Source organism: Ovis canadensis, chromosome 13 (genome assembly GCF_042477335.2).
Source record: "Ovis canadensis isolate MfBH-ARS-UI-01 breed Bighorn chromosome 13, ARS-UI_OviCan_v2, whole genome shotgun sequence".
Taxonomy (NCBI): Eukaryota; Metazoa; Chordata; class Mammalia; order Artiodactyla; family Bovidae; genus Ovis; species Ovis canadensis.
This window is the reverse complement of record NC_091257.1, coordinates 25,952,437-25,975,457: the sequence shown is the minus strand read 5'-3', so window position 1 is coordinate 25,975,457 and position 23,021 is coordinate 25,952,437. Positions and strand designations below refer to the sequence as shown.

The 23,021-nt window shown below is 40.3% G+C and overlaps 1 protein-coding gene across 1 annotated transcript in view; it reads right to left on the bottom strand.

Moving 5' to 3' along the window:
- LOC138417303 (ankyrin repeat domain-containing protein 26-like) overlaps positions 1-18,608 on the bottom strand; it is a 78,061-nt gene extending 59,453 nt beyond the window's left edge. The window contains exons 1-10 of the mRNA XM_069547146.1: positions 17,628-18,608; positions 16,238-16,352; positions 15,903-16,076; positions 11,599-11,705; positions 9,964-10,101; positions 8,662-8,729; positions 6,116-6,149; positions 4,926-4,992; positions 2,189-2,249; positions 1,900-2,096 (exon numbers count right to left, since the gene is read on the bottom strand). Coding sequence (XP_069403247.1) covers positions 1,900-2,096; positions 2,189-2,249; positions 4,926-4,992; positions 6,116-6,149; positions 8,662-8,729; positions 9,964-10,101; positions 11,599-11,705; positions 15,903-16,076; positions 16,238-16,352; positions 17,628-17,668 — 1,002 coding nt within the window. The 5' untranslated portion in view covers positions 17,669-18,608. The remainder of the gene's footprint in view (positions 1-1,899; positions 2,097-2,188; positions 2,250-4,925; positions 4,993-6,115; positions 6,150-8,661; positions 8,730-9,963; positions 10,102-11,598; positions 11,706-15,902; positions 16,077-16,237; positions 16,353-17,627) is intronic.
- Between the last annotated feature and the right edge of the window lie 4,413 nt (positions 18,609-23,021).

Sequence of the window (23,021 nt, the reverse complement as noted above, 5' to 3'; positions counted from 1 at the left end):
TTAAAAAATAGGGTCTTTCTCTCTTTTTTTTTTGTTTTTTTTTTGTTTGTTTTGCAAAGTAATAGTAGGTTATAAAAATGAAAATTAAAGGAGTAATAGAGGACTTAAAAATTTTTAAAGTTTTTTAAAAATTAAAGAATGATAGTAAAAATATATCTAGGACTTTCTCTGGTGGTGTTGTGGGCAGTGTGGGGTCAGTTCATTTTCGGATAGTTCCTTGATCCAGCTTATATTTCTCAAGATCTATAGGCTCCTTCCCATGTAGTCGGTACTAACGACAGGGTTTTAATCTATCACACCTGTCACTTCCAAGGTGGTTCCCTCTGTTTTAGCTTCTTCTGTTTGCTGGTCTCTTCAGTGTCTGTTTTCCGCCCTGACACAAGGGGGCCGGTGGTGGACACTTTTTTTAGGCTCAGTTGTTCAGTCGTGCTGTGGGGAGGGAGGGACACTGCAAACAAATAACACTGGTGTGTGCTTGCAGTGTCTCAGCCACACTGGGCCTGCCTCCCACTCACTGCGTGTGTGCCCTCCCTGCCCACACTGCTCAGGCTCTAGGTTGCTCTGCCAGGAACCGTCAGAGGCTGGCCCTGAGCTGCATGCACCTACCAGGTCTAAGCTCTTCAGGTTCAGGCACTCGGGTAGTCCTCAGAGGCGCAGACTCCATTGGGCCTGCGTTTTGTGCCCTTTCTAGGTCCAAGCAGCTCAGGTGACCAGGTGTTTGGCAAGCGTGGTCACTGTGACTTATCACCTCCCCCATCCCTGTCGCTCGGTTTTCTGGGTGTACAACCGGCGCACCTTCTCAGGTGGATGTTGACTGTCCAGAATCCCAAGAAGTCTTGGTTAGCAACAGAGCCTGCTTGCAGTTTGGTAGATAATGCCTCTCTGGGGCTGCGATTGCCCCCTTCCGGCTCTGGCTGCCCTTGCCTGCCTGTCACCGGAAGGGGGGATGGGCCGGCCTGCAGCCGGCTAGCCCTGCTCAGTCCTTTGTTCTGTGAGCAGGCCTGGTGGCATCTTAGGTTAGGGCTTTTCATGTGGTAGCTATCCCACAGTCTGGTTTGCTAGCCCAAGTTAGTTCCCTCAGATTGCCCTTGGGGCATTCAGGCCCGGTCCTTACTGTAAGCAATGCAGCCCACACCTCCCTGCTCAGCCCCCACTTGCTAGTGGCGGATGCAAGCGTCTGCGGTGTTTCTCCACTGGGGGAGTTACCGTTGGACACATAATCTGTGGATTTTAATTATTTATTTATTTTTTCTCCCGGTTATGTTGCCCTCTGTGGTTCCAAGGCTCACCACAAACTCAACAGTAAGAGTGTTTCCTGGTGTTTGGAAACTTCTCGCTTTTTTAAGACTCTCTTCCTGGGACAGAGCTCCATTCCTCCCTCTTTTGTCTCTCTTTTTATCTTTTATATTTTTTCCTACCTCCTTTTGAAGACAATGGGCTGCTTTTCTGGGTGCCTGATGTCCTCTGCCGGCATTCAGAAATTGTTTTGTGGAATTTAGTCAGTGTTCAAATGTTCTTTTGATGAATTTGTGGGGGAGAAAGTGGTATCCCTGTCCTATTCCTCCACCATCTTAGGACCACCTCCTCTGTCTCATCTCATATTCATCCTATCCTTCTTAAATGAATTCTTCCCCTTCATCACCCTCCCCATTTTCATATTCATCTAGCTGTTCTTCCTAATTGCTTTGTAATGTTTTTCTTTCGTAATGGCATACTTAGTATGCGAACATTTATGAATCTGAATCATGCACATATATTGCTTTTATTATCACATCATTTTGTATCGTGACTTTGAAGTCTTCCATTTCTGCGGTGGCATCCTTTTTGTCATCATAAGGATCAAGGGAATGGTGTGTAAAAAAGTACAGGGGGAAAAAGAGTTAAAAACAAACAACTTACCTTTGCAAGACCAAGGCCTGCTAGAGTCTTGAGTGGTTTTGGAAGAGGATCAGGCCTTGGGAAGGCAGGATGAGAGAAGCCCTGGACTCCAGGTGATGGTTTGGGAAAGGTTTCAACCACATCTTCAATTTCACTATCAGAATTATTGTTCTCAGAGAAGGTGGTACTCTCTTGTCTCACAATGCCACATTCTGCTTCTAATACAGTGAAAACAGGGGAGAGTACACGAGAACCTGTGTCATTTCAAATCAGTGAATAACACCAGGAGGACAGTCTTCAAATAACTTACCTTTTCTCTTGGATTGCTGAAAAGCCTTCATTAGCTTTTGTAAGTTTAGTTTCGGGGCAGGCTGGAGAAAGAAATAAGAGCCTGATGAACAACAAGTATCAACTTGAATAAAAGAATTATAACCTCCCCCATTACTATATGATCTAACACAAAGAACACAGGCTCTGAAGTCATTCAGATGTGGATTCAAATCCCAGTTCTACCACTGACTAACCTTCTCATGAGATAAGCATTATCACAGACGACATCAGAAACCCCAGATGTTCCTCTCCTTACCCCTAATTGACTGCTGTACAAATACTATGACACTCATTAGATTATTTTTTTACCAAAATGTTCTAGAAAAAATATTTATCCCTGGCAGTTTAGAGTACTATTGAAAAACTAAGACATTTAAATTAATTGCTATATTTTGAAATTTGCTTGCATAATTTCTATATGCATGAATTATCACTGGGAAGGGAAATATGAAAGTTTAGATTTTAGTAGAACCTTATTTAGATAGGTTACAAGTGTGAACAGGATAAGCTACTTCTATTCTGTTTGTTAAACAACTAAAGACGAATGATTGTTTCAATTTGGCTCCTTCGAAGAAAAAGGGGAAAAAAGAGTAAACCTGTAGGGAAATGATCATGAATGAAAGCCACAAACACACTAAACAGAAAGCCATAATCAAACATGTTCACAATAGAGGCAGAGAGAGATGGACTGAAAGAACAGACACTGAAGAAAAGTATTCTGCAAGGAAAAATTAGGTTAACAGTAAAAAAAAAAAAAAAAAGGTGGGGAAGGAAAAGAAAGCAAAGAGAGAGGCATTCCTAGTCAAGCACAAACTTAAGGAAAACAGATAGTATAATAAGGTTTGTGGAAAAACACATATATTTAAAATTCATATATAATAGATCAGTAATATATCAGTATTCTTAAGGATATACTATGAACAAAGCCTCTGTTTTTTGCTTTTATTAATAGATAGATTACACATCTATATTGTTCTTCAAATTTTATGAAAATATCAACATACATTGTGTATAAAACATATATTTAAGACAGAGGCTTTTGTTCATAATATATCCCTAGTATAGCGATCTGTATTACTCTAAAACGTTTTGTTTATAAATACTACCATATTAGAGTTGCATTTTGCCACTATAAAAAATGTCATTTGATTAGCCACACATGGTCATCTAGCACTACCTGAATGTTGTAAAGTATTACTTGAGAGAGAGAAAAGTTGATTAAGAAATATTCCTAAACTATTCACTGGGAAAAAGAATTGGTAATCAAAATTCTGAGGAGAATGTATGGCTTGAAAAGAAACATTTAATGGAACACAAGATGGGGCTAAAAAGGTCAAATATTTTAACCTAAAATTCTCATCTCACAATTGGTGGACACTGAAAAAAATACTGCAACCTTTTACTTTTCATGTATTTTTTATTTATTTCCTTGTTATGCAAGACCTCCTTCCTCAACGTAACTCAACTGAACTATATTACCCATAATAGTATATAGGATACCACTTGTCTCTTCATTTATTCACATTAAAAAACTATTAACATGGTTCTTACACTCGAGACCTATGCTACACGCACCAGGAGATGCAAAATTGTTTCCTGAACTCCACTAGCTTACACTGATATGGGACTATAAGATGAATCCTTAAATCACAATAATACAAAATGTCTGAAATCTGAAGTTTCAGAATGTGACACAAGGACTTGGAGTAGGTTTTTTTTAAAACTACACTAGAAAAAGAAACGTCAAGTTGTAAGTTTTATCTTACGGTTATTAAAAGTCTCTGCCTCTATGAAGTGAAAGTTGCTCAGTCGTGTCCGACTCTTTGCAACCCCATGGACTATACGGTCCATGGTATTCTCCAGGCCAGAATACTGGAGTGGGTAGCTGTTTCCTTCTCCAGGGGATCTTCCCAACCCAGGGATCGAACCCAGGTCTCCCGCATTGTAGGCAGATTCTTTACTGTCTGAGCCACAAGGGAAGCCGCTTCTATAGCTGGTTATTATTTTAGGCAAACATGTATTCTTCAATGAGATGAAGAGTTGTGAATATACTCTTAATGGAATGCTTGAGAAAACACAGTGAAATCCCTTTATAATATGGATTTTGGAGAAACAGAATTTTAATTTCTAAATCTTCATAATTTCAACTTTTATTTTAGTCTTAATACAGAGCCAAGACAGAAACAGAGAAAGGGGAAAAAAAAAAAGGCCCTCCTAACAACTCTAAGAAACCAAAATAAAGTGTCCGAGGGTGGCGGGTTGGCGGGGGGAACTAGATGATATATGCTATATAGTTTTGGAACTGAAAGGCTCTGGGAAGATTCCATGATTATTAAAATAAGTAATTATTTCCACTAAAGATATCATTATGAGTGTTGCAAAAGTCATGTCCTTATGGTTTAAAATTCACAGTAAGACTCTTTATCCTTGACCAAAATTCATGTTTCCTTCATTGTGGGAAAGCTTTTCCCAATACAATTTTCCTGTCACTGTATATTTTCCAGCCCATTGTTTTCTTCACCCCACCTTCACTATTTACCAAAGTCAAAAAAAAAAAAAAATCAACTAGTCATATTTTTCTAAAATAGTTTGCTCTGAAGAACTTTCCATTACAAACATAAAACAGTGAGAGGGACACCATTGCTGAATTTAAGAGTAAATACTACATGAAACTAAATTCAGAGCATGAAAACTAATTTCACAAGAGTGCACTTTACCGTTTCAAAATCTAAGACTTCATCATCTGATGCAAACTGTGAATCAACACCAGGTTTGTTGGAAAACCTTTAGAGCATAAACACAACAAAAAATGAGTGAGTTCATTTCTCTAAATGAAAAAAAAAAAAGAAGCAAGTGAAAGTTTGGCTATCTATGTAGTAAACGAAGTTTCTTGGCATAATCAAAATTTGGCCTCTGTTTTAAAACATTTTTTAAAAGATATTTTGATGTGGACCATTTTTAAAGTCTTTATTGAATTTGTTGCCATGTTGCTCCTGTTTTATATTTTGGCTTTTTGACCCCAAGACAAGTGGGATCTCAGCTCCTCCGACCAGAGATTGAACCCACACCACCTGCATTGGAAGGAGAAGTCTTATTAACCATCTTAACCACTGCACCCCCAGAGAAGTCTCCAAAAAAGATTTTAGTTACCTATCTCTGCTTCCATCTCTCCCAACCTAGGACATATCTAGGTAAGACTCATTCTTAGTTTCCATAACAAAGACTGACAGCCAATATATTGGCAGAGCCTGAAAATAATATGTTTTCACCAAATCCTAATAGCTGAACTGAAAATCTAATTGATGGACTTAACATAACTTTTGTTTGCCCAAAGTGGAATAAACCTGACCACTTAAACTAGAAGGATATGCTGTTCCTTCCCATCGTCTGTCCCTGGGTCAGAGACTAATCTGTGTCCATCAAAAATGGCAGTCTTGGTCCTTCAGCAGGGAAATAATTTATGGAGAAGGCCCCATTCCACCCCCCCTTTACTGTAAAGGGAATACAGGAGTTCCCCACAAAGTCTAAAACTTAAAATGGACACAAGTCAAAGAAATAAGCTATATGTTTCACTTATATGCTACACGGGTACTTCTCAATCTCTGCTGAGGGACACGAGAGTGGATGTTGGAGCCAGGCAGGCCAGCTGTCAAGTCACAGGTCAGCTCATTGTAACCATGGAATCATGGGTCAATTCATTAACCTCCCCAAACCACAGTTGCCTAATTAAGTAAAAGTAGGACACAGTTACTTTACAAAGCAGTTCTGATGACTCTATGAGATCACGAATGTTAAGCACATAATGCAGTCTCTAACCCAGAGTAGAACACTCAACAAACATTAGCTTCTCTTCTCTGTGTGTTCTGTTAGTAACACATACAATTTTAAAAAATCCATCAAATCCTACCTGCTTAAAGAGTCTTCTTCAGAACTCTTATCCACTATTAAAGAAAAAAGTAAGACACATTTTAAATCAACAAAAGAAAAATACAGACTATTAAAACCTCAAGACTGATGTTTTGTTTAAAAGTATTCCTTTGGGACCACACCTGGGGACCACACTAGAGGGAACGGTGATTGTACTATACGCATGGGCCATTAATGCCTAAGAACCATTGCTCTCCTTTAGAGTCATCAGATGTAGAACAGAAAGAAAGAAGAAAGAACTGCTGTTTACAATGACCATAGTCCTAACCAAACTCTAGGAGACTGATAGAAAATTGTATTACGCCATTAATAGAATCAGTTCTATAAACTGACAATAGCACATTTAAACAGCACAGTATTTCTGGACTTCCATTGCCTGGAGCAGTGAACAGAGGAACAGGTGTCTTGCTGGGACATAACACAACTTCCCTGGCTCTTCAGTTCAGGATGAAAACACCATATCACAGGGAGGCTTGGTCTACAGGCGCTGAACTTCAGAGTGTGGCAAAACATAGGAAAGAAAGTCTTCCTGGCCCTCTTTCCAAATGTAAGAGAAGTATGAAAGATGTAGTGATTCCAGATTTATAAAGGATAATCTCTTGAAAGGGAGGTAGGGGAGGGTAAATGGGTAGAAGGGGTCAACCAGGTGGTGAGGATGGGGACTAGACTTGCAGTGGTGAGCATGCAGTAGGGTACACATAAGCTGAACTTTTTAATGTTTTAAATATATATATGTATGTATACGTACTAATAAATTTGAAAAGTATACTCTCTTGAGACTATTTCCTTCCCTTGTTCAAGGGTATCTGGACCACCTGGAGCAGGATGGTCCAAACAGTGCTCTGTTCTACTGAGAGATATCATTATATCAGTCCTCCCCATTATATGGCAAATGTTGATAGAAATCATGCTTTTTCAGCTTGGAAGGCATTTGTCATCAGACCCTAAGCTGGTGAACAAGGGGAGGGAGGGAAGGATGGAAGGAGCTACGGACTCTGGTGCTGATGGACAACATTTCACACGTGTCGGCATGATCTGCTGCTGGAGGGATGACTCACATGGAGTGACTCCATGGGGAGAGGAGTCCTCCAAGCTCGAGCCTGGAGGGCAGGGGCAGTGATTTTTAAATGTTTGCATCCTGTGACATCAGAACAATGCTTGGTACATAAAAGACACTTGATAGTTATCTCTTTAGTGAACAAATGAACAAATAAGAATGATTTCTTTGAAAAGTCTGTTTAGAAAACTATAGAAAGTAACCAGGGACAATTCTATTCTGTTCTGAACATATCGAAGACCAAGACTCTATGTCATCTCTGTATCTTCTCTAATGTATAAAACCAACCTACAGAAGTTCCTTGATGGATGTTGTTGTTGTTCAGTCACTGAGTCGTGTCCAACTCTTTGCGACCCGATGGACTGTAGCTCACCAGGCTCTTCTGTCCATGGGATTTCCCAGGCAAGAATACTGGAGTGGGCTCCAGGGGATCTTCCCGATCCAGGGATCAAACCAGTATCTCAGGCATTGGCAGGCAGATTCTTTACTACTGAGACACCTGGGAAGCCCCTTTTGATTAGATAGAGGTCTACTCAGTTTAAAGGTGTTCTCAGACAGCTTGTACAGTGTACTAGATGCCACTTCAAGGGGACATAGTGGTGTTTTTGCTAATGTGAAGTGTTTTGGGTCTTTTATTAGAATCTGCAGAGTCCCAAGTTGATCTATTTGAAAATCTGTTATGATAATCTTTTAAATAATGGCAACAGAACATGTTGTTCTTACAAAACTATACTATCATGACAATTATCCAACACACAGAAGAAAACATCTGGTTCTGATGAAGTCAACCTGTCTCAGTCTTTTTGGATCTGTGAGGAATAAAGTTGGTAACAGAGACCTTGTTGGTACAACAGGCAAAATAACTGATGCTTCTCAACTAGGCATTGCTTTTCTGATCTGTACTATTGGAAGGTATCTTTCGAAAGTCATCTCTTCCTGGTACGTTGCACACTGGCTCAGCATTGCAGTTCTTATTGTTTATCATTTCTTATCCTACCAGGAAGGGATTGTTGAGGTTCCCAGTTTAAATGATGGTAACTTTTTAAATGAAACTAATCATTACACAGTAACTAATAATTATTCATTCACTAAATGCAAACTGTTTGTAAAAATTAAAGTTCCACTTTCATAAGAAGTCCAATTTGCTATAATATGATTATAGACAAAATATATATCATACTAACAGATATTTTTTCTAATTTACACAAAAATCTAATACAGGATTTTAGGGGCTGTGATTAAATACATGGAATTCTTTTCAGGAAATACTGTCTCTGATGTTAAATTACCTACAATTAACTTCTTTAACAATTCTGAATACTAGAGTATTAAGAAATTAATTTAAAAATGAAATACACATGCAGTTTACACTAATTTTATCGTAGTTCTTTCATTATTGAAACTTCCTCACTCCTACTTTATCTATAGTAGAATCACCAAGAGTAATTCATTATTATCAGATGACGTACCTGAGTTGCTCTTTTTGGGAGGAGTTTTAGGCCTCTTTCCTTTATATTCAGAGATCAGTTCACAAATGCTACGTGTTAAAAATGTGATAAATAATATTTTAACACTAATATGACAAACAACTACCAAATATGTTAAATTCTTAGATTATTTCAGACAGACATTGTCAGCGATAATATCAAAACTACAATTGTCCCATATATTGCAAGTTTCTAAGTTCTACAAAGTTTTACTTAGCATGTATTTAAAGGAGAAAGAAAAGAAAGATGAAGGAGTCATGAACTGAGGGCAATATAGCTCAGTAGATTAACTAGAGTTAGCTTGGTATACGAAAACTCTTTCAAACTCTCAAATCCTAGCTCTGTAACCAACTGCTCTTTGTTTCTAGAGAAGTTGCTTCTCTTGAGTTCAAAGTCTTCCTCTACACAACTGGGATCTTACTGCCTTATTTCACAGGGGGATTAAGAGGATTTAATGAGATAATATATCCCCAAAATGCTTACAGAAACAGTCAAAGAATGGAATAATTTGTTCTTGAACTTTATTGCTGGAACTACTTTGAAATCCCAAATAAAACCAATGTCTGTTTTCTTATATGTTTAGCATTCAAGGGTTGCAAGAAACTATTATTAATTATGGTGATTAGCTGCTCTTTGTGGTTTGTAATTTAGGGAATCTCAGCTCTTATATAATTTGTACCTAAATTTATTTATAAAATATGAACTCACTACATTAGATAACATAATTATCCCCCATTATTGCAGCTAATCACACCAAGCGCAGAAAACTAATCACAATCAAGACCTGGCCTGGACCACTACTCTCCATTCTCTACCTGCTCAAACTCTCAACCAGCAGATCTTTCTGACAATGATGCTTAATCTCCATGTTCATCTCTGAGTCACTTGGAAGATGTGTTACAATGGATACTGGCAAGTCCTAGGCAGGGCTGACCTCTCTAAATTCCTCTCTGAACTAATTTACTTGAGATTTAAGGATTTCTGCTGAATGCGGTAGACTCAGAAAACATTTACGGTTGAGGCAGATAAATCCTTTGGAAGATTTTCATTATTACAGGAAACAGATCCCAAGAGGGGGCCAACTGTAACTATGGAATCTCAGGCAAGTTGACACCCACTACTCTGGGAAGAATCTCAGGGAAACCTATGACCTAGAGGTGCCCCCACAGGATAGAAACTGCCTGCACCAAACAGACAACTCTCATTGGTCATGTAACAAGTAACAGGTAAAATTCTTTTTGGCTGCAGGTTAGTGATAACTGGCATTTCAATGTGAACACTTACATTTTAAAACCACTAATAACAGCATATTCTTCTGCAGTCCGTCCAAAGACATCTTGAGAAAAGACATCAGCGCCTCGCTGAAGGAGAAGACTGACTACATTCAGAGATTCATAATTGACAGCAAGTATGAGGGCGGTTCTAAAAAACAGAGAGATGACGTCACCCTCAGGAAGTTGAGTTAACTTACAGAAACAGCTCGTTGGATATGTTTTACCAAGTTAACATCTTGCCCTTCCATGACGAACTGACCATGTACATGCTCAAGGGTACATCCTTGTAAATTACTTCCAAGGCTAAAACGAAGGGATGGAAAAGAAGCCTCCTGTCCCACTGGGATGGCACGTAGCAGCACTTACTATTTCAAAAGTCTCTGACGAGGACTCCCCTAATGGACCAGGGGCTATGACTCCAGGCTCCCAATGCAGGGGGCCCAGGTTCCATCCCTGGACAGGGAACTTCATCCCACATGCTGCAACTGACAGTTCCCACAACTAAGACCCCACGCAGTCAAATAAATAAATGCTTTAAAAAAATAATAACAAAGTCCTTGATGGACAAGAAACTATGCTGAGGTCACTTATCTGAGGCAGGTGAGAATTTAAGGGACGAATCCCCCATTTCCTCCTTAGTCTGATATATTATGCTTCAAAGTCAGCTAGAGGTTGGGTTAAGCAAAGGCTATTTGCAGGCTTAAAACAAAAATATTAACAATAATGGAAATAAAAATAGTCACCGTGACACTTAATGATATTGACAAGCATGTGCTCTTCACTAAATGAAATACTATATATACACACAGCCACCTTTGAAGGATGCATTACTATTTGCCTTTTTGTATCAGGAAACTTATTTGCTGATGATAAGTACTGTGCCCAAGGTCATAACCCTAATAGGTAGGAAAGCTAAGAGTTGAACCCAGTCTGAATCTAAAGCCCATCATTTTCGTCTGTATCATCCACCTCTGACTTATCTTTGTTAAAGGAACTGTTTATCCAATTAAACCTATCATTCTTCCTTCTACCTTCATTTAAAATGAAAACATCAAAATGTACTAGAAATGAAAAAGGATAAAAACTGATGAGCCCACAGTATCTGGTAACAGTGATTACTAATCACTTCTTTGTTGCTGTTTAGCCACTAAACTGCGAAGGACTCTTCTGCAATCTAATAATATCAGTATTTTTCGAAGAAAGTAATTGAAAGCAAAAAGTCATCCAAAAGACAAAATCAAGTCCTTTATGTTTAGTATGCAACTTTTAAGGAAAAATATATAAGAAGTAGAGGTTAAACAATCATTATAAAATAATTAAGAAATTCAATACTGCCATAAGGGAAACTAAAAAGCAGAATCCATATTTTATAAAGCTAATGAAACTAGTATGAAATCCCTCAGCTCCTACAAGATCAACCAGGAAAAAAATAGGTTGCATATGACATCACTCAATATTATAAAGGAATATGAATCCTGCAATATATTCCTGCTGTATAGTGTTTCACGATTCCCAGTCAGAATAATTGATTTTGTACATAACTCATGAAGTGTTGATCACAAATGAAACCTCTTATTAATTTAATCTTGATGTTAGCACCCGAGAACAGCACTAAGGTTTTGAAAAAGAAAAAGAACAACTGTACCTTTTCATCTTATCAACCGCATGTATGTTTGCTTCTTTCCTTACTAAAAATTCCACTATTTGCTGTTTCCTTTCACTTATGCCAAGTAAGAGTGGTGTGAAGTCATCCTGTGAAACAGAAAAAAACATTTCTAATGTACACAGTTAACCTATTTCTAAACTGAACTGAAAATCAGGCAATAGATTCTCTGAACTTAAACATATAATTCAGAAAGTAAATAAAAGGGAGCCCCTTCTCCTCATCCCCCCGTGCGCCTTCTATCTCTTCAAGATGCTCCTCCCCCTGGCCTTCCCTGGGGGTCCAGGGGCTAAGACTTGAGTTCCCAAGGCAGGGGGTCCAGGTTCCATCCCTGGTCAGGGAACTAGATTCCACGTGCCGAAACTGAAGATCCCACGTGCCACAACTAGACCCAGTGCAGCCAAATACGTCTTTCAAAAAGATAAATAATAAAACGCTCCTCTTCTACCTCTTCCAAAGATGAACCACAGAGTCATTCTCTAAGACTCACTTTCAACATTTACTGGTTCCAAGGATCTCTGCTTCTATTGTAGTATTTATCAGGAATATTGTAGTATTTACTTGCTCAACACTCCTCCAGAGAGAATCAATTAGCTACTAAATCATCTGCATATTTTAGGAACAATGCTGAGGCAGGAATATATAATATTATCTGTAGCATGCATAACCTATCCAAGGATGACCAAGAGTAACCTCATAAAGTTTACAGACATTCCAATGGGAATATTATCCTCTATATGAACATGCAAAGAGAAAAATTGTTTTGTGTTTTTTTTTCTTCCAAAAAACCAACTGTGGGCACCATGTTTTTCGGCTTTCTCAGCAAAGTCTCCTGAAATTTAATCTTACTCATTCTCCTTTGCTTGTTCCTTCCCCTGCCCTTAAGTTAAACTGACAGGTCAGCATTAGCTAGATGCTGTTTTGACACAGAACAATACCGCTTATCTTCAAAGACCTTTCTTGATGACTCTCATGTGATTACCTCCAGACCTTCAGGAGGAAGCTTCCTTAATCCCAGTGTTCTGGTCTCTGTCTTGCTTTACTGCTCTTAGTTAAAGATTACAAGGTAAGTTTCCAATAAATATGCACTTAGCGTTTTCTCGGGGAGTTGCTTTTCCGTGAACACTCCCTGTGCTCTCTCTCATAATCCTGTGTGTTTGGGAGACTCATTCAGTGTGATACTGCCACAACCAACTTGAAAATTCTAACTTGAAAAACTCAATCCCATCCTTAAGAGATTCTTTTAAAATATGAAATCAATTATAGATTAATTAGGCTGTATTTAAAATCTTGAAATAGTTATAAAAAAAAACTATAAAACAAGAATTGAAAACTCAAATGCTTATGGAGGGAAAGCTGGTGACCTGAGTAAGTGAAAAAGCCAGGTGAGGCTGGCAAACCTGCAAACACACACCCCATACTGAAAGGGAGGCCTCCACATGCAGGCCAAACAGTAGGATGGGCTCAAGGGGGACCAGATTTAGTTCTCTGAGAAGTCTGAAATGCAGACTTCTACATGAGTTTGCTAAAATTTAGATGCTGACTCAGTTTGTGGAGGGAGGTAAGCTAAACATACCCAAGGATCACATTTGGTCTGTAGCCCACTTGTGGTTTCACATTTTGCTGTTTCCAAACAGGTGGGTATAAAGCAAATATTTGTATGTGAAAGCTTTCCTTTCTTTAGTTTCATGCGTTTCATGAGAAAAGTGGGTCTCAATATGTAATAAAATTGCTGTTGATTCATAATTTTATTAAAATAAATTTAAAACACAAGACTCAAAATTCCCACTTTAAGAATGTTTCCACTGCTTGTTAAAATGACAATCTATTTCTAGAATTCTCCCAGATTATTAACCAAATGGATAATGAGTTCCTAAGACTGCTGAAACTAAATTATTAAAAGAATCCCCATCTGTACTAACTTCATGGGTTTTGAAGTTTAAAGCTGTCATCTTGCTTATGCCAGGGCTCAGCAAATCTAACAGACACACTGCAAGAGTCTGTCCTGCTGACACCAAAAGAAGGCTCATGAGTTTCTATTACTGCAGTCAGGAAAACACTGTTGGTAACAAACATCTGTTGACCTAATGACCTGGTTGATAACAGAAGGTGTAAAATTCTTAAAGGGTCAGACTCTACAGATGAAGTTACTTCGCCATGGGGCAAATTTCTAAAGACTCTTGGAGTGTCACTGAATAATTAGTGTTTGGAAGAAAAAGGAGTTATATTATTCAAGCCAATAGATGTTGCCAAAAATCTTCCTTTTAACTTCTCAGTCACAGAGGCAGAGGAAAAAGTCTGACTAATATTGCTAGCTGATGGAAGTAGCTAGCTAGCACTGATCAAACTCCAACTCTTCTATAGACTACTTATTTTTGAGATAGGTGCACGTAGAAATTATCCTTAATCACTCCATAGTTCTTTACCAAGGATAGTATCAGAATCTCAAGGAAATATTTCTAAATACACATGTCCAGGCCTTTCTTGATTTATTTCATCAAAATCTTCAGGGAACAGCCTAGGCTTGTAAATTTTTTTTATAAACTTTCCCAAGTGATTGTGGTTTTCACCAGCACAATCTAGCTGAGAATCAGCGCAGCAAACATTCCAGTCTCATCTCTCACCCACATGGCCAATTCCTTCTCTTACTTGAGGATTTGAAGAAAAAAGAAAAGTATAAGAGGTAAGAGTCATCAAAACAGAATTAAATTTTCCTGGGTAAATAATGGTAGAATAGGGACTAATAAACACAAAAGGCAACCTGATCTCATTGTTTATAAACCCCTTACTTTCCATCAAGACCTTCTAGATTGAGAGCAGAGTCCAGACTCTTATCTAACTGGCTGTTTCTGCCAGAATAGGATAATATTTCTGTTAAATATTTGTTCTTCTCTTTTCTTTCCAACTTAATCACCACCTGTTCACTGCTGATCTGATTTCTGCAAAGTCTTCCTAAAATTGGTATCTAGGCAAGTCTCCAATTCACTCAATCTCTTTCTCAAAATAACAACTATTATCCCTCAAACTGAAAAGCACCTTACCAAAATATATAAACTGAAGGGGGGTAAAAAAAACCCCCCAAAACTTTGGGACTTCTGTGGTGGTCCAGTGGCTGAGTCTCAGTGCTCAGAGTGTAGGGGGTCTGGGTTCGATCCCTGGTCAGGGGACTAGATCCTGCATGCTGAAACGAAGACCTAGCACAGCCAAATAAATATTTTTTAAAAACCCTCTTTCTTGGTATACGCTAATGCCAAAATTCCAACTTGATCTGCATTCTTCACCTGCTCGCTCCTTTGCCTTTCCTTTTAGCCTCAGAAGCCTTGGGCAATGAGAGAGAAATCATTTTTATATAAATCATTTTTTCATAAAATTGGAATTTGTTAACAGCAGTAAGATTTCTATTATGTTGTCAAATGCTTGTTTGAGTTTTAAGACAAAGTCTATTTCCAAGGCAAATTTTGCTTTACTGTGTTATTTTAGACTAATCAGAAAAAAAATTTTTTTTTTTCAGTAAGGGAAAAATACTTGGAAAAAGTTTTACCTTTAACAAGTGCAGTGTTATCACAAATATCTGCCATCAACACAAAAATGAATGCTTTACTCTCTAATGCTTCTTGAGCAATATCGTGATTTAAAGTGACATCTTAGACAATCAAGTGCTTTCAAAATATTTTCACTCAGAGAAGGCTGGAGCTTCCAAACAAGGAACACTGAGCCCACCTGTGAGAGTGGGGAAGCTCTCTCTGCAGCTCCTGGCGAGGCTGCAGCCGCAGGAGAAAGAGCAGGAGGGGCAGCTTCACCATCATCAGCTGCCCACACTCAGCTGCAACCCTGCCGAGCAGTCCCCCAGGATTGAGTGTGGGAGACCCACTTGTACCTGGCGAACCAAGTGGTCACCAGCACAAGTGAACACCCTTGCTGGGTGTCAAACATGACCTGACCCATGTGACCGGATCTCAGAACCGGGGTCCTGGAGGGCTCAGGGCTCCAGGCTTGCTGCCTCCCAGGCCCACTTGCACTCCCCAGCTCCCCTTGCTGGGCACTGGTTCTCCTTCCTCCTACCCCCTCCCCTCCCCCAGCAGCTGCATCCATTCCCTAGCCCCTGGAAGCAGCCACCCATCACATCACTTCACCCACCCTGACTTGGCTTTGGAGTTGTTTCCACGGTAACAGGGCCTGCTGGACACTACTCAGTCTACGTATTTACATACTGTTATTAATAAAACACTTCTGGTTTAGAAAAATGGTTTGCAAATATTTTGTCAATAAAGTTAGTTGAGCTCTACCTTGTTCCTGGCTTCTATATTGGCGTTATAGGAAAGCAGCTTTGCTGCGAGTGATATATTCTGGCAAAAGACAGCATAGTGGAGAGCGGTGTTGCCATTGACATCCACGACATTTGGGTCGGCACCATGCTCCAGCAGAAGAGTCGCACACTCCTCTTCTTGGCATTCTACGGCCTGTCAGTGTTGTGCCAAGAAACAAGAGTGTGAATTCTAGGAATTCAAAATAAATAGTCCACAAGCTTCACCCGTTCCCTATATTTCAATGAGATAAATTCGTTTACTCTCAGTAGTTAAATCTCATCCATCTCATGTGGACATGGTTCGCTGCCCCATACCTTCATCAGCGCAGTCTTGTTTTCGCTGTCACAGAGGTTAAGCAGGCATTTTCTCTCCAGGAGGAGAGCGACCACCGCTGAATGGCCATAGGCACAGGCCAAGTGGAGCGCAGTCCTATGAAAGCAAGACAAGTTTTTAGGAAACTGTAGTGTTACTGTTTCAAAACAAATAACTGTTTGTGTGATTGAAAACACTCAATTGTATAGTACTCCTATCCCTCTGAAACAAATATTTCATTTTCTTCTGGAGAAAGAACAGCACATATTAGTTTAACTCCTCTTACACAGTAAAGAAAGAACAGTCTACTTGAATAGAATGTGTGAGACCTTGAGATTCAGCTCAACTTGGGTTTAAATTTGACTTTGTCACTTATTAGCTGTTGCTCACCCTCTCTGTACCTCAATTTCCTCACCCACAAAATGGAGAGAGAGTAGTAGTTATCTCACAGGACACTGCTGCGATGCTTAAATGAGATCCACACACAGTGTTTAGAACCATTCCTCGCACAGATAACAGCTAGTAATTGTTAGATTGTATTATTATATTTACTACTATTACTACTATCTTACAAGGACAACATACGAATGAAGTCAAAGGATATTATACCTCCTTTGCAGATATGTTTTGAGGATTGGAGACAACATTGTACTTCGATGATTCTAACATGCTCATTTCCTCACATTTTAACATCTCTGACATTGGAATATAATTTATAATTCACAGTCTTTGCAGCTATAAATTATAGCATTTTCGTTTGTTCATTTCTCTTTTTTCCTGTTGGTCTAATTCCCATGAGGTGTTTTCGTCTAAGTTTGCTTTAGAGATGATGTATGTTATATATTATTACAAAATACAGGTGCACAACACAATGACCCACTACTGCATTTAAAGGGACTATAAAATATTAGCTATATTCCCCATGATGTACAATATATCGTTGTAGCTTGCAGGATTTTAGTTCCCTCACCAGAGATGCAACCCTGGCCCCAGAGCAGTGAGTCTTAACCACTGGACAGCCAGGAAATTCCCAAGATTCCCTTGACTTCTGAAAAGGCTGAAAGTGTCACAGGATACCAATCCTCACAAAAAATTCTAAATTAGAATTAAATTAAATTCTAAATTAAATTAAAATGACAAATTATTTTTATCTGTGCCGCATTCCTATTAGTGCCAGAAAGACAAATCCTGTCTGCTCATCCAACTTCCCTACAGACAGACAGCTTGATCTACAGAGATTTTTAAATTTGGGGGTTGCTAAATCAACTTTCAGATTTCTTTTCTTCTTTTTTTTTTTTGGCAGGGGGTAGGCGAAACCCAGGAAACTCCAGAATTGTTGCCTTCGAAATCATTCTTAGAAAGGTCTCTGGGATGGGATATATGTATACTTACAATTGATTTATGATGCTGTACAGCAGAAACCAACACAACATTGTAAAGCAATTACCATCTAATTAAAAAAATATTAAAGTTAATAAACAGTAGAACTAGGGAAAAAAGAAAATGTATAGATAGGAATTTCAGTTTTCTTCTGGTACTTTTCTCACCCTGTACCATATTTAAACCAATGTATTTAAAATTTTTCATCCATACTCCATCTGAAACTTGCTGGGGAGATAAAAATCTAGTTACTTTTTTCTAAATAGTTACCAGGTTATTTCTCCACCATCTACACATAATTTATCTTTCCTAATAGAAAATGTCACCCAGCAAATTTTGATATCTAAAGGGGCAAATCTTTGCCTACTACACAAAACTTTTAAGTTCATCACAACAGTTAAAGACAGCAGGTGTAACCCAAAATCTTTAAAATCACGATATGTTTATTGGTTTAAATATGGAAAGACCATATATCCTAAGAAAATGTCCTCCTATTCAAGGACACAGCCAGCTTCCTACTTCAAAGCTGTCTTCTAAGGTCCTTCAGCAAAGAGCATATGCACATAAGTGTACACTGATATAAAATGGATATTGAATTGTAGCTGAAGAATTTTTAACCCAGAAGTTGACCTGGGGATTATTTTTCTTACTATGCAGTTTTTTTGTAATATATAACATTATGGTATAAAAATGTGTACATTAAAAATAAGATGCTGACAACATCAAAAATCTTTTCACTGCCAATATCCCCAATGGACGATCCATGGGAAGAAGAGTTTTCATAAATCACATGAGAAAAACAATGTGAGAGCCAGGGAGTTCCAGAAAATTTCTTGAGGGCTATAGAACTTGAGAGCTCTTGCTGTTGCTGCTGCTAAGTTGCTTCAGTCATGTCCAACTCTGTGCGATCCCATAGATGGCAGCCCACCAGGTTCCCCCATCCCTGGGATTCTCCAGGCAAGAACACTGGAGTGGGTTGCCATTTCCTTCTCCAATGCATGAAAGTGAAAAGTGAAACTGAAATTGAAGTTGCTCAGTCATGTCCGACTCTTAGCGACCCCATGGACTGCAGCCTACCAGGCTCCTCCGTCCATGGGGTTTTCCAGGGAAGGATACTGGAGTGGGGTGCCATTGCCTTCTCCTATTCATGAGTAGATTATGTTAACACATGTATAACAACAAATGAAGAGGAGGAGGAAGAAGAAGGAAAAAAAGATGCTATTCATGTTTTATTTCTGTTCTGTGATTACTGATATTCAGTTAAATCACTTTAAAACGACCAGTAAAGTGCTCTATAAGGGGAATTATAAGCGGGTCCTAAACCAGCTAAGGCTTTTGCAGCCTATCAAGTCTGGGGTGCTGGATCCTACAAAAGTGTCTGCGAGCCTTGGAGGGGAAACTCACAGGAGGGACCCCTGCCAGGCCCTTCCTCCCCGCTTACCTGTTCATCTTGTCCTTGTCGTCCAGGCCATTCTTTCCGAGCAGCAGAACCTGCTGCACTTTGGCTACGTTGCCTACACTGGCAGCTTTGTGGATCTTTCCGAGGTCCCTGTCTCGGATGTGGTACCCGGGCTGGAAGCTGGTTCTATGATGACCTCTGTCTCTCCCCAGGATGGTGAAGGAGCCTAAGGGCGACTTGCCCTTCTTACTCCTGAGGTCAAAAATCTTCTTCATCGCAGAGCCTATGGGCTCCAAACACACCTCACCTCCCCCTCGGCTCTTCACAGTCCCCTAAACCCAACACAAACACTACAGGTAAGCCAGAGCCGTCCCGCCACAACCTCCCAGCTGGGAAGCTCAACGGTTTGGAATCTTCCATCCCAGAATGATCGTTGCTAAGGGACACCTCTAAACACATTGCCCGTGTGCCAGAATGCCCAGTACTGGAAGTGCATTTTTTGAAAGAAACAAACAATATCAACAAGCCCTTACCTAAGGTAAGAAGGAAAGAGAGGAAACTGAAATAAACACAGAAAGGAAAGCGACATTACAACAGATACCTCAGAAGTAAAGAAGCATAATCATAAGGGGCCATTATTATTGATGAACTATTACAAATTGGAAAACCTAGAAAATAGATAAATTCTGAGAAACATACACCCTGTCAAGACTAAAACAAGAAAAAATAGAAAAACTCAACACTCCAGTAACAAATAAGGAGATTCAAATATTAATTAAAAAAAAAATCCCAAATGTTAAAAGCTTAGGACCAAATGGATTCAAAGCTCAATTCTACCAACATTCAAGTAAGAATTGAAAGTAAGACTATGCATAAAAAACACTTGACAAAATTCAAAACCCGTTCATGATAAAAAAATTCAATAAAATAGAGATTTCCTCAATATAATAAAGGCCATTTATGAAAAGCATGAAAAATGAAAGTGATAGTCGCTCAGTCGTGTCCGACTCTACTATGCCATGCACTATATAGTCCACGGAATTCTCTAGGCCAGAATATTGGAGGGTGTAGCTTTTCCCTTCTCCAGGGGATCTTCCCAACCCAGAGATAGAACCTTGGTCTCTTGCAGTGCAGGCAGATTCTTTACCAGCTGAGCACCAAGGAATCCCAAGAATACTGGAGTGCGTAGCCAATCACTTCTCCAGTGGGTCTTCCTGACCCAGGAATCGACCTAGGGTCTCCTGCATCACAGGTGGATTCTTTACCAACTGAGCCAATGGGGAAACTAGTCTACTTGGGAAAACAGAGTCTGATAGTAGGAAAAGCAGGGACCAAGAGGCTTTGACCAGGATGGCTGCCATCTTTAAAAGAAAAAAGCCCTCTGTCCTGTGGCTGATTCATGGTGATGTTTGGCAGAAACCAACACAATACTGTAAAGCAATTATCCTTCAGCTAAAAATAAATTAAAAACAAAAAAAAACACCTCTCCCTCAACTATGCTGCCCCCTTCACCTGCAGCCTCAACGGTGCTCAGCCCACAACCGAACACCCTGAAGGAGCTTCCCAGCCTCACTCTCTTCTCCTCACCACAGCCTAGATTCTGCTCCCTCACTCTGGAGTTGATCTCTCTGCCACAGGAGTCGAGAGGAGCCGAAATCAAATGGCTTGCCTACGAGTGAAGGGGGAGAGCTCTCAGCACTTCAAGTCACGGGTGCTAGATGGTAAGGTTCAGAGAAAGCTGCCAGTGATGTTACCAGGGTATAAACATCACATGGTGAGGCCACGGGCTGGATCCTCACTGGAGGGAAAAAGAGCTCAAGAGCTTCAGTCCCTGATCTGTCCCCACAGATGGGGAGGGGGGCGAGTTGACGTGTATGCAGTCACGGGCTGTAGTCACTTCCCGGTAGGGAGGGGACTCCTGCCCTGTGTCTGTGCGGCTGACACACTGCTCTGATTAAATGTATCTCAGGTGTGGAGAACAGCTGGAGCGGATGCTCAACCTGCCTCAGCCTGGCTCCCAGGAAAGAGCAATGAGCTTTTCCTCTCTTCCCAGGTAGTGGCTGAGGCTGGGAAGAAGCAGGAAACACACATTTGCTCAAGAGCACATTCCGATCCAAACTCACAGTATAGTGTCAACCTCTCATTTCTGATACCGCAGGACAGGCAACAGCCAACCTGAAAGGTGGTGAAATTGGCCCAGGTCTGAACCTGGGTGTGTGTGGGGTGGAGAGAGAGGATTCGTTATCACGGACATGGATGGGCCCTGGGGCTGTTTTCAGCCCATGAATGAGGCTGAGGGATGGGAGAATTATTTCTCCAGGATCGAAGCAAGTGCAGCCGGCAGCTCCAAGCAGTCCTTGGCCTGCTCTGTCCACATCTGCTCCCTGGTTACTTTCTGAAGCTGTCAGAGCACAAGAAATCTGTCTAAAGGAAAGTGGGATGCTGGCATTCAGATGCTTAAATAAACCACATCTGTAGCAGGGCAGAACCCAAGGGCCATGTCTGGGCCCTCAGCTTTGAGAAGAGAGATCATAGTCGTATGTGGATAAGACAAAGCTTGGGATGCTGGAATCCTTTTGAATTATTATTCTGGCGCTGCCCCTAAATGAGCCTCAGATATTTCAACCAATTTATCTTCTCCATTTCTCTGCGGATCCATGGATCTATCTCCCGTCTACTGTGATCTCAGCCTGCAAATTAGACTGTTTTCCTGGGGAGGGAGAGGGATAGCCCTCACCCAGCAAGGCCGTTCCAGTACTGATTTGGCACTAATATAAACTAACCCCCACAGTGATAAAGAAAAACCAAGGGTGCAGCAGAAAGAGTCAGATTTTGGTGGCAGGCAGGCCGTGTGTGTGCAAATCCCAGCTCAAATATTAGGTTTAAACCCTCAGCCTCAATTGTCTCATCCAACTTTATGAAGTTGTGGGTGTTAGAGGTTATCACGGAGAGTGAAGGGGCATTTTGTTAAGTGTACACGCGGCAGCGGTCACTACTCTTGTTCATTTGTGCATGATCACTATTTCTGCAGAATCAGGGATGCGCTGTCACTAGGTGGAATGCTAGTCTAGTAAGGGTGGACACTAGGTATAATCAAGGCAAGGCTGGGGAGGAAGGAGGGGTCCGGCTGCTCTGGAGAGTGGGCAGGAGGCAGTGGGCCTGGGACAGGTGGGCACCAGGCCCCAGACCCCAGGGTGGTGAGTAGAGGAAGGCTAATGATGAAGGTTCTCGACTGAAGAGGAGCAGAACTCAGGCCTAAACACGTCTGCCTGGACGAAACACAGTACCACTGGACCAGGGCCAAGGAATGTGCTGCTGGGGAGGGGACAGAGGGGAACCCATCTCCCTGGTTCCTCCAGCAGAAGGTGAGTAGCTGCTCCCCTCGGGGAAGCTTAAGTAACCTCACCAAAGCCACTCAGACAGTAAGCGATGGACCCAAGGTTGAAAACCATTGTCTTTCCTACTGCACAGCATGGGGCACTCTGCTCAACGGGCTGTGGCAACCTTGGATGGGAAGGGAGTTTGGAATGAACACTGGACTATGTGTATCTTTTTGAATTATAGTTTTCTCCAGATATATGCCCCAGAGTGGGATTTCTGGATCATACAGTAGTTCTATTATATTTCAGCTTTTTAAGGAATTTCCATACTGTTCTCCAAAGTGGCTGTACCAATTTACAATATTACCAATACTGTAGGAGGGTTTCCTTTTCTCTACACCCTCTCCAGCCTTTATTATTAGTAGACTTTTGGATGATGGCCATTCTGACCAGTGTGATGTGATACCTCATTGCAGTTCTGTCATGCATTTCTCTGATAATTAGTGATGCTGACCATCATTTCATGTGCCATCATTTCATGGCAATCTGTCTATCTTCTTTGGAGAACTGTCTATTAAGGTCTTCTGCCCATTTCTATTTTTTATTTTTTTGTGTTGCCCATTTCTAAATCAGGTTTTTGGGTTTTTATTTTTTTGACATAGAACTACATTTGTGTATTTTGGAGAT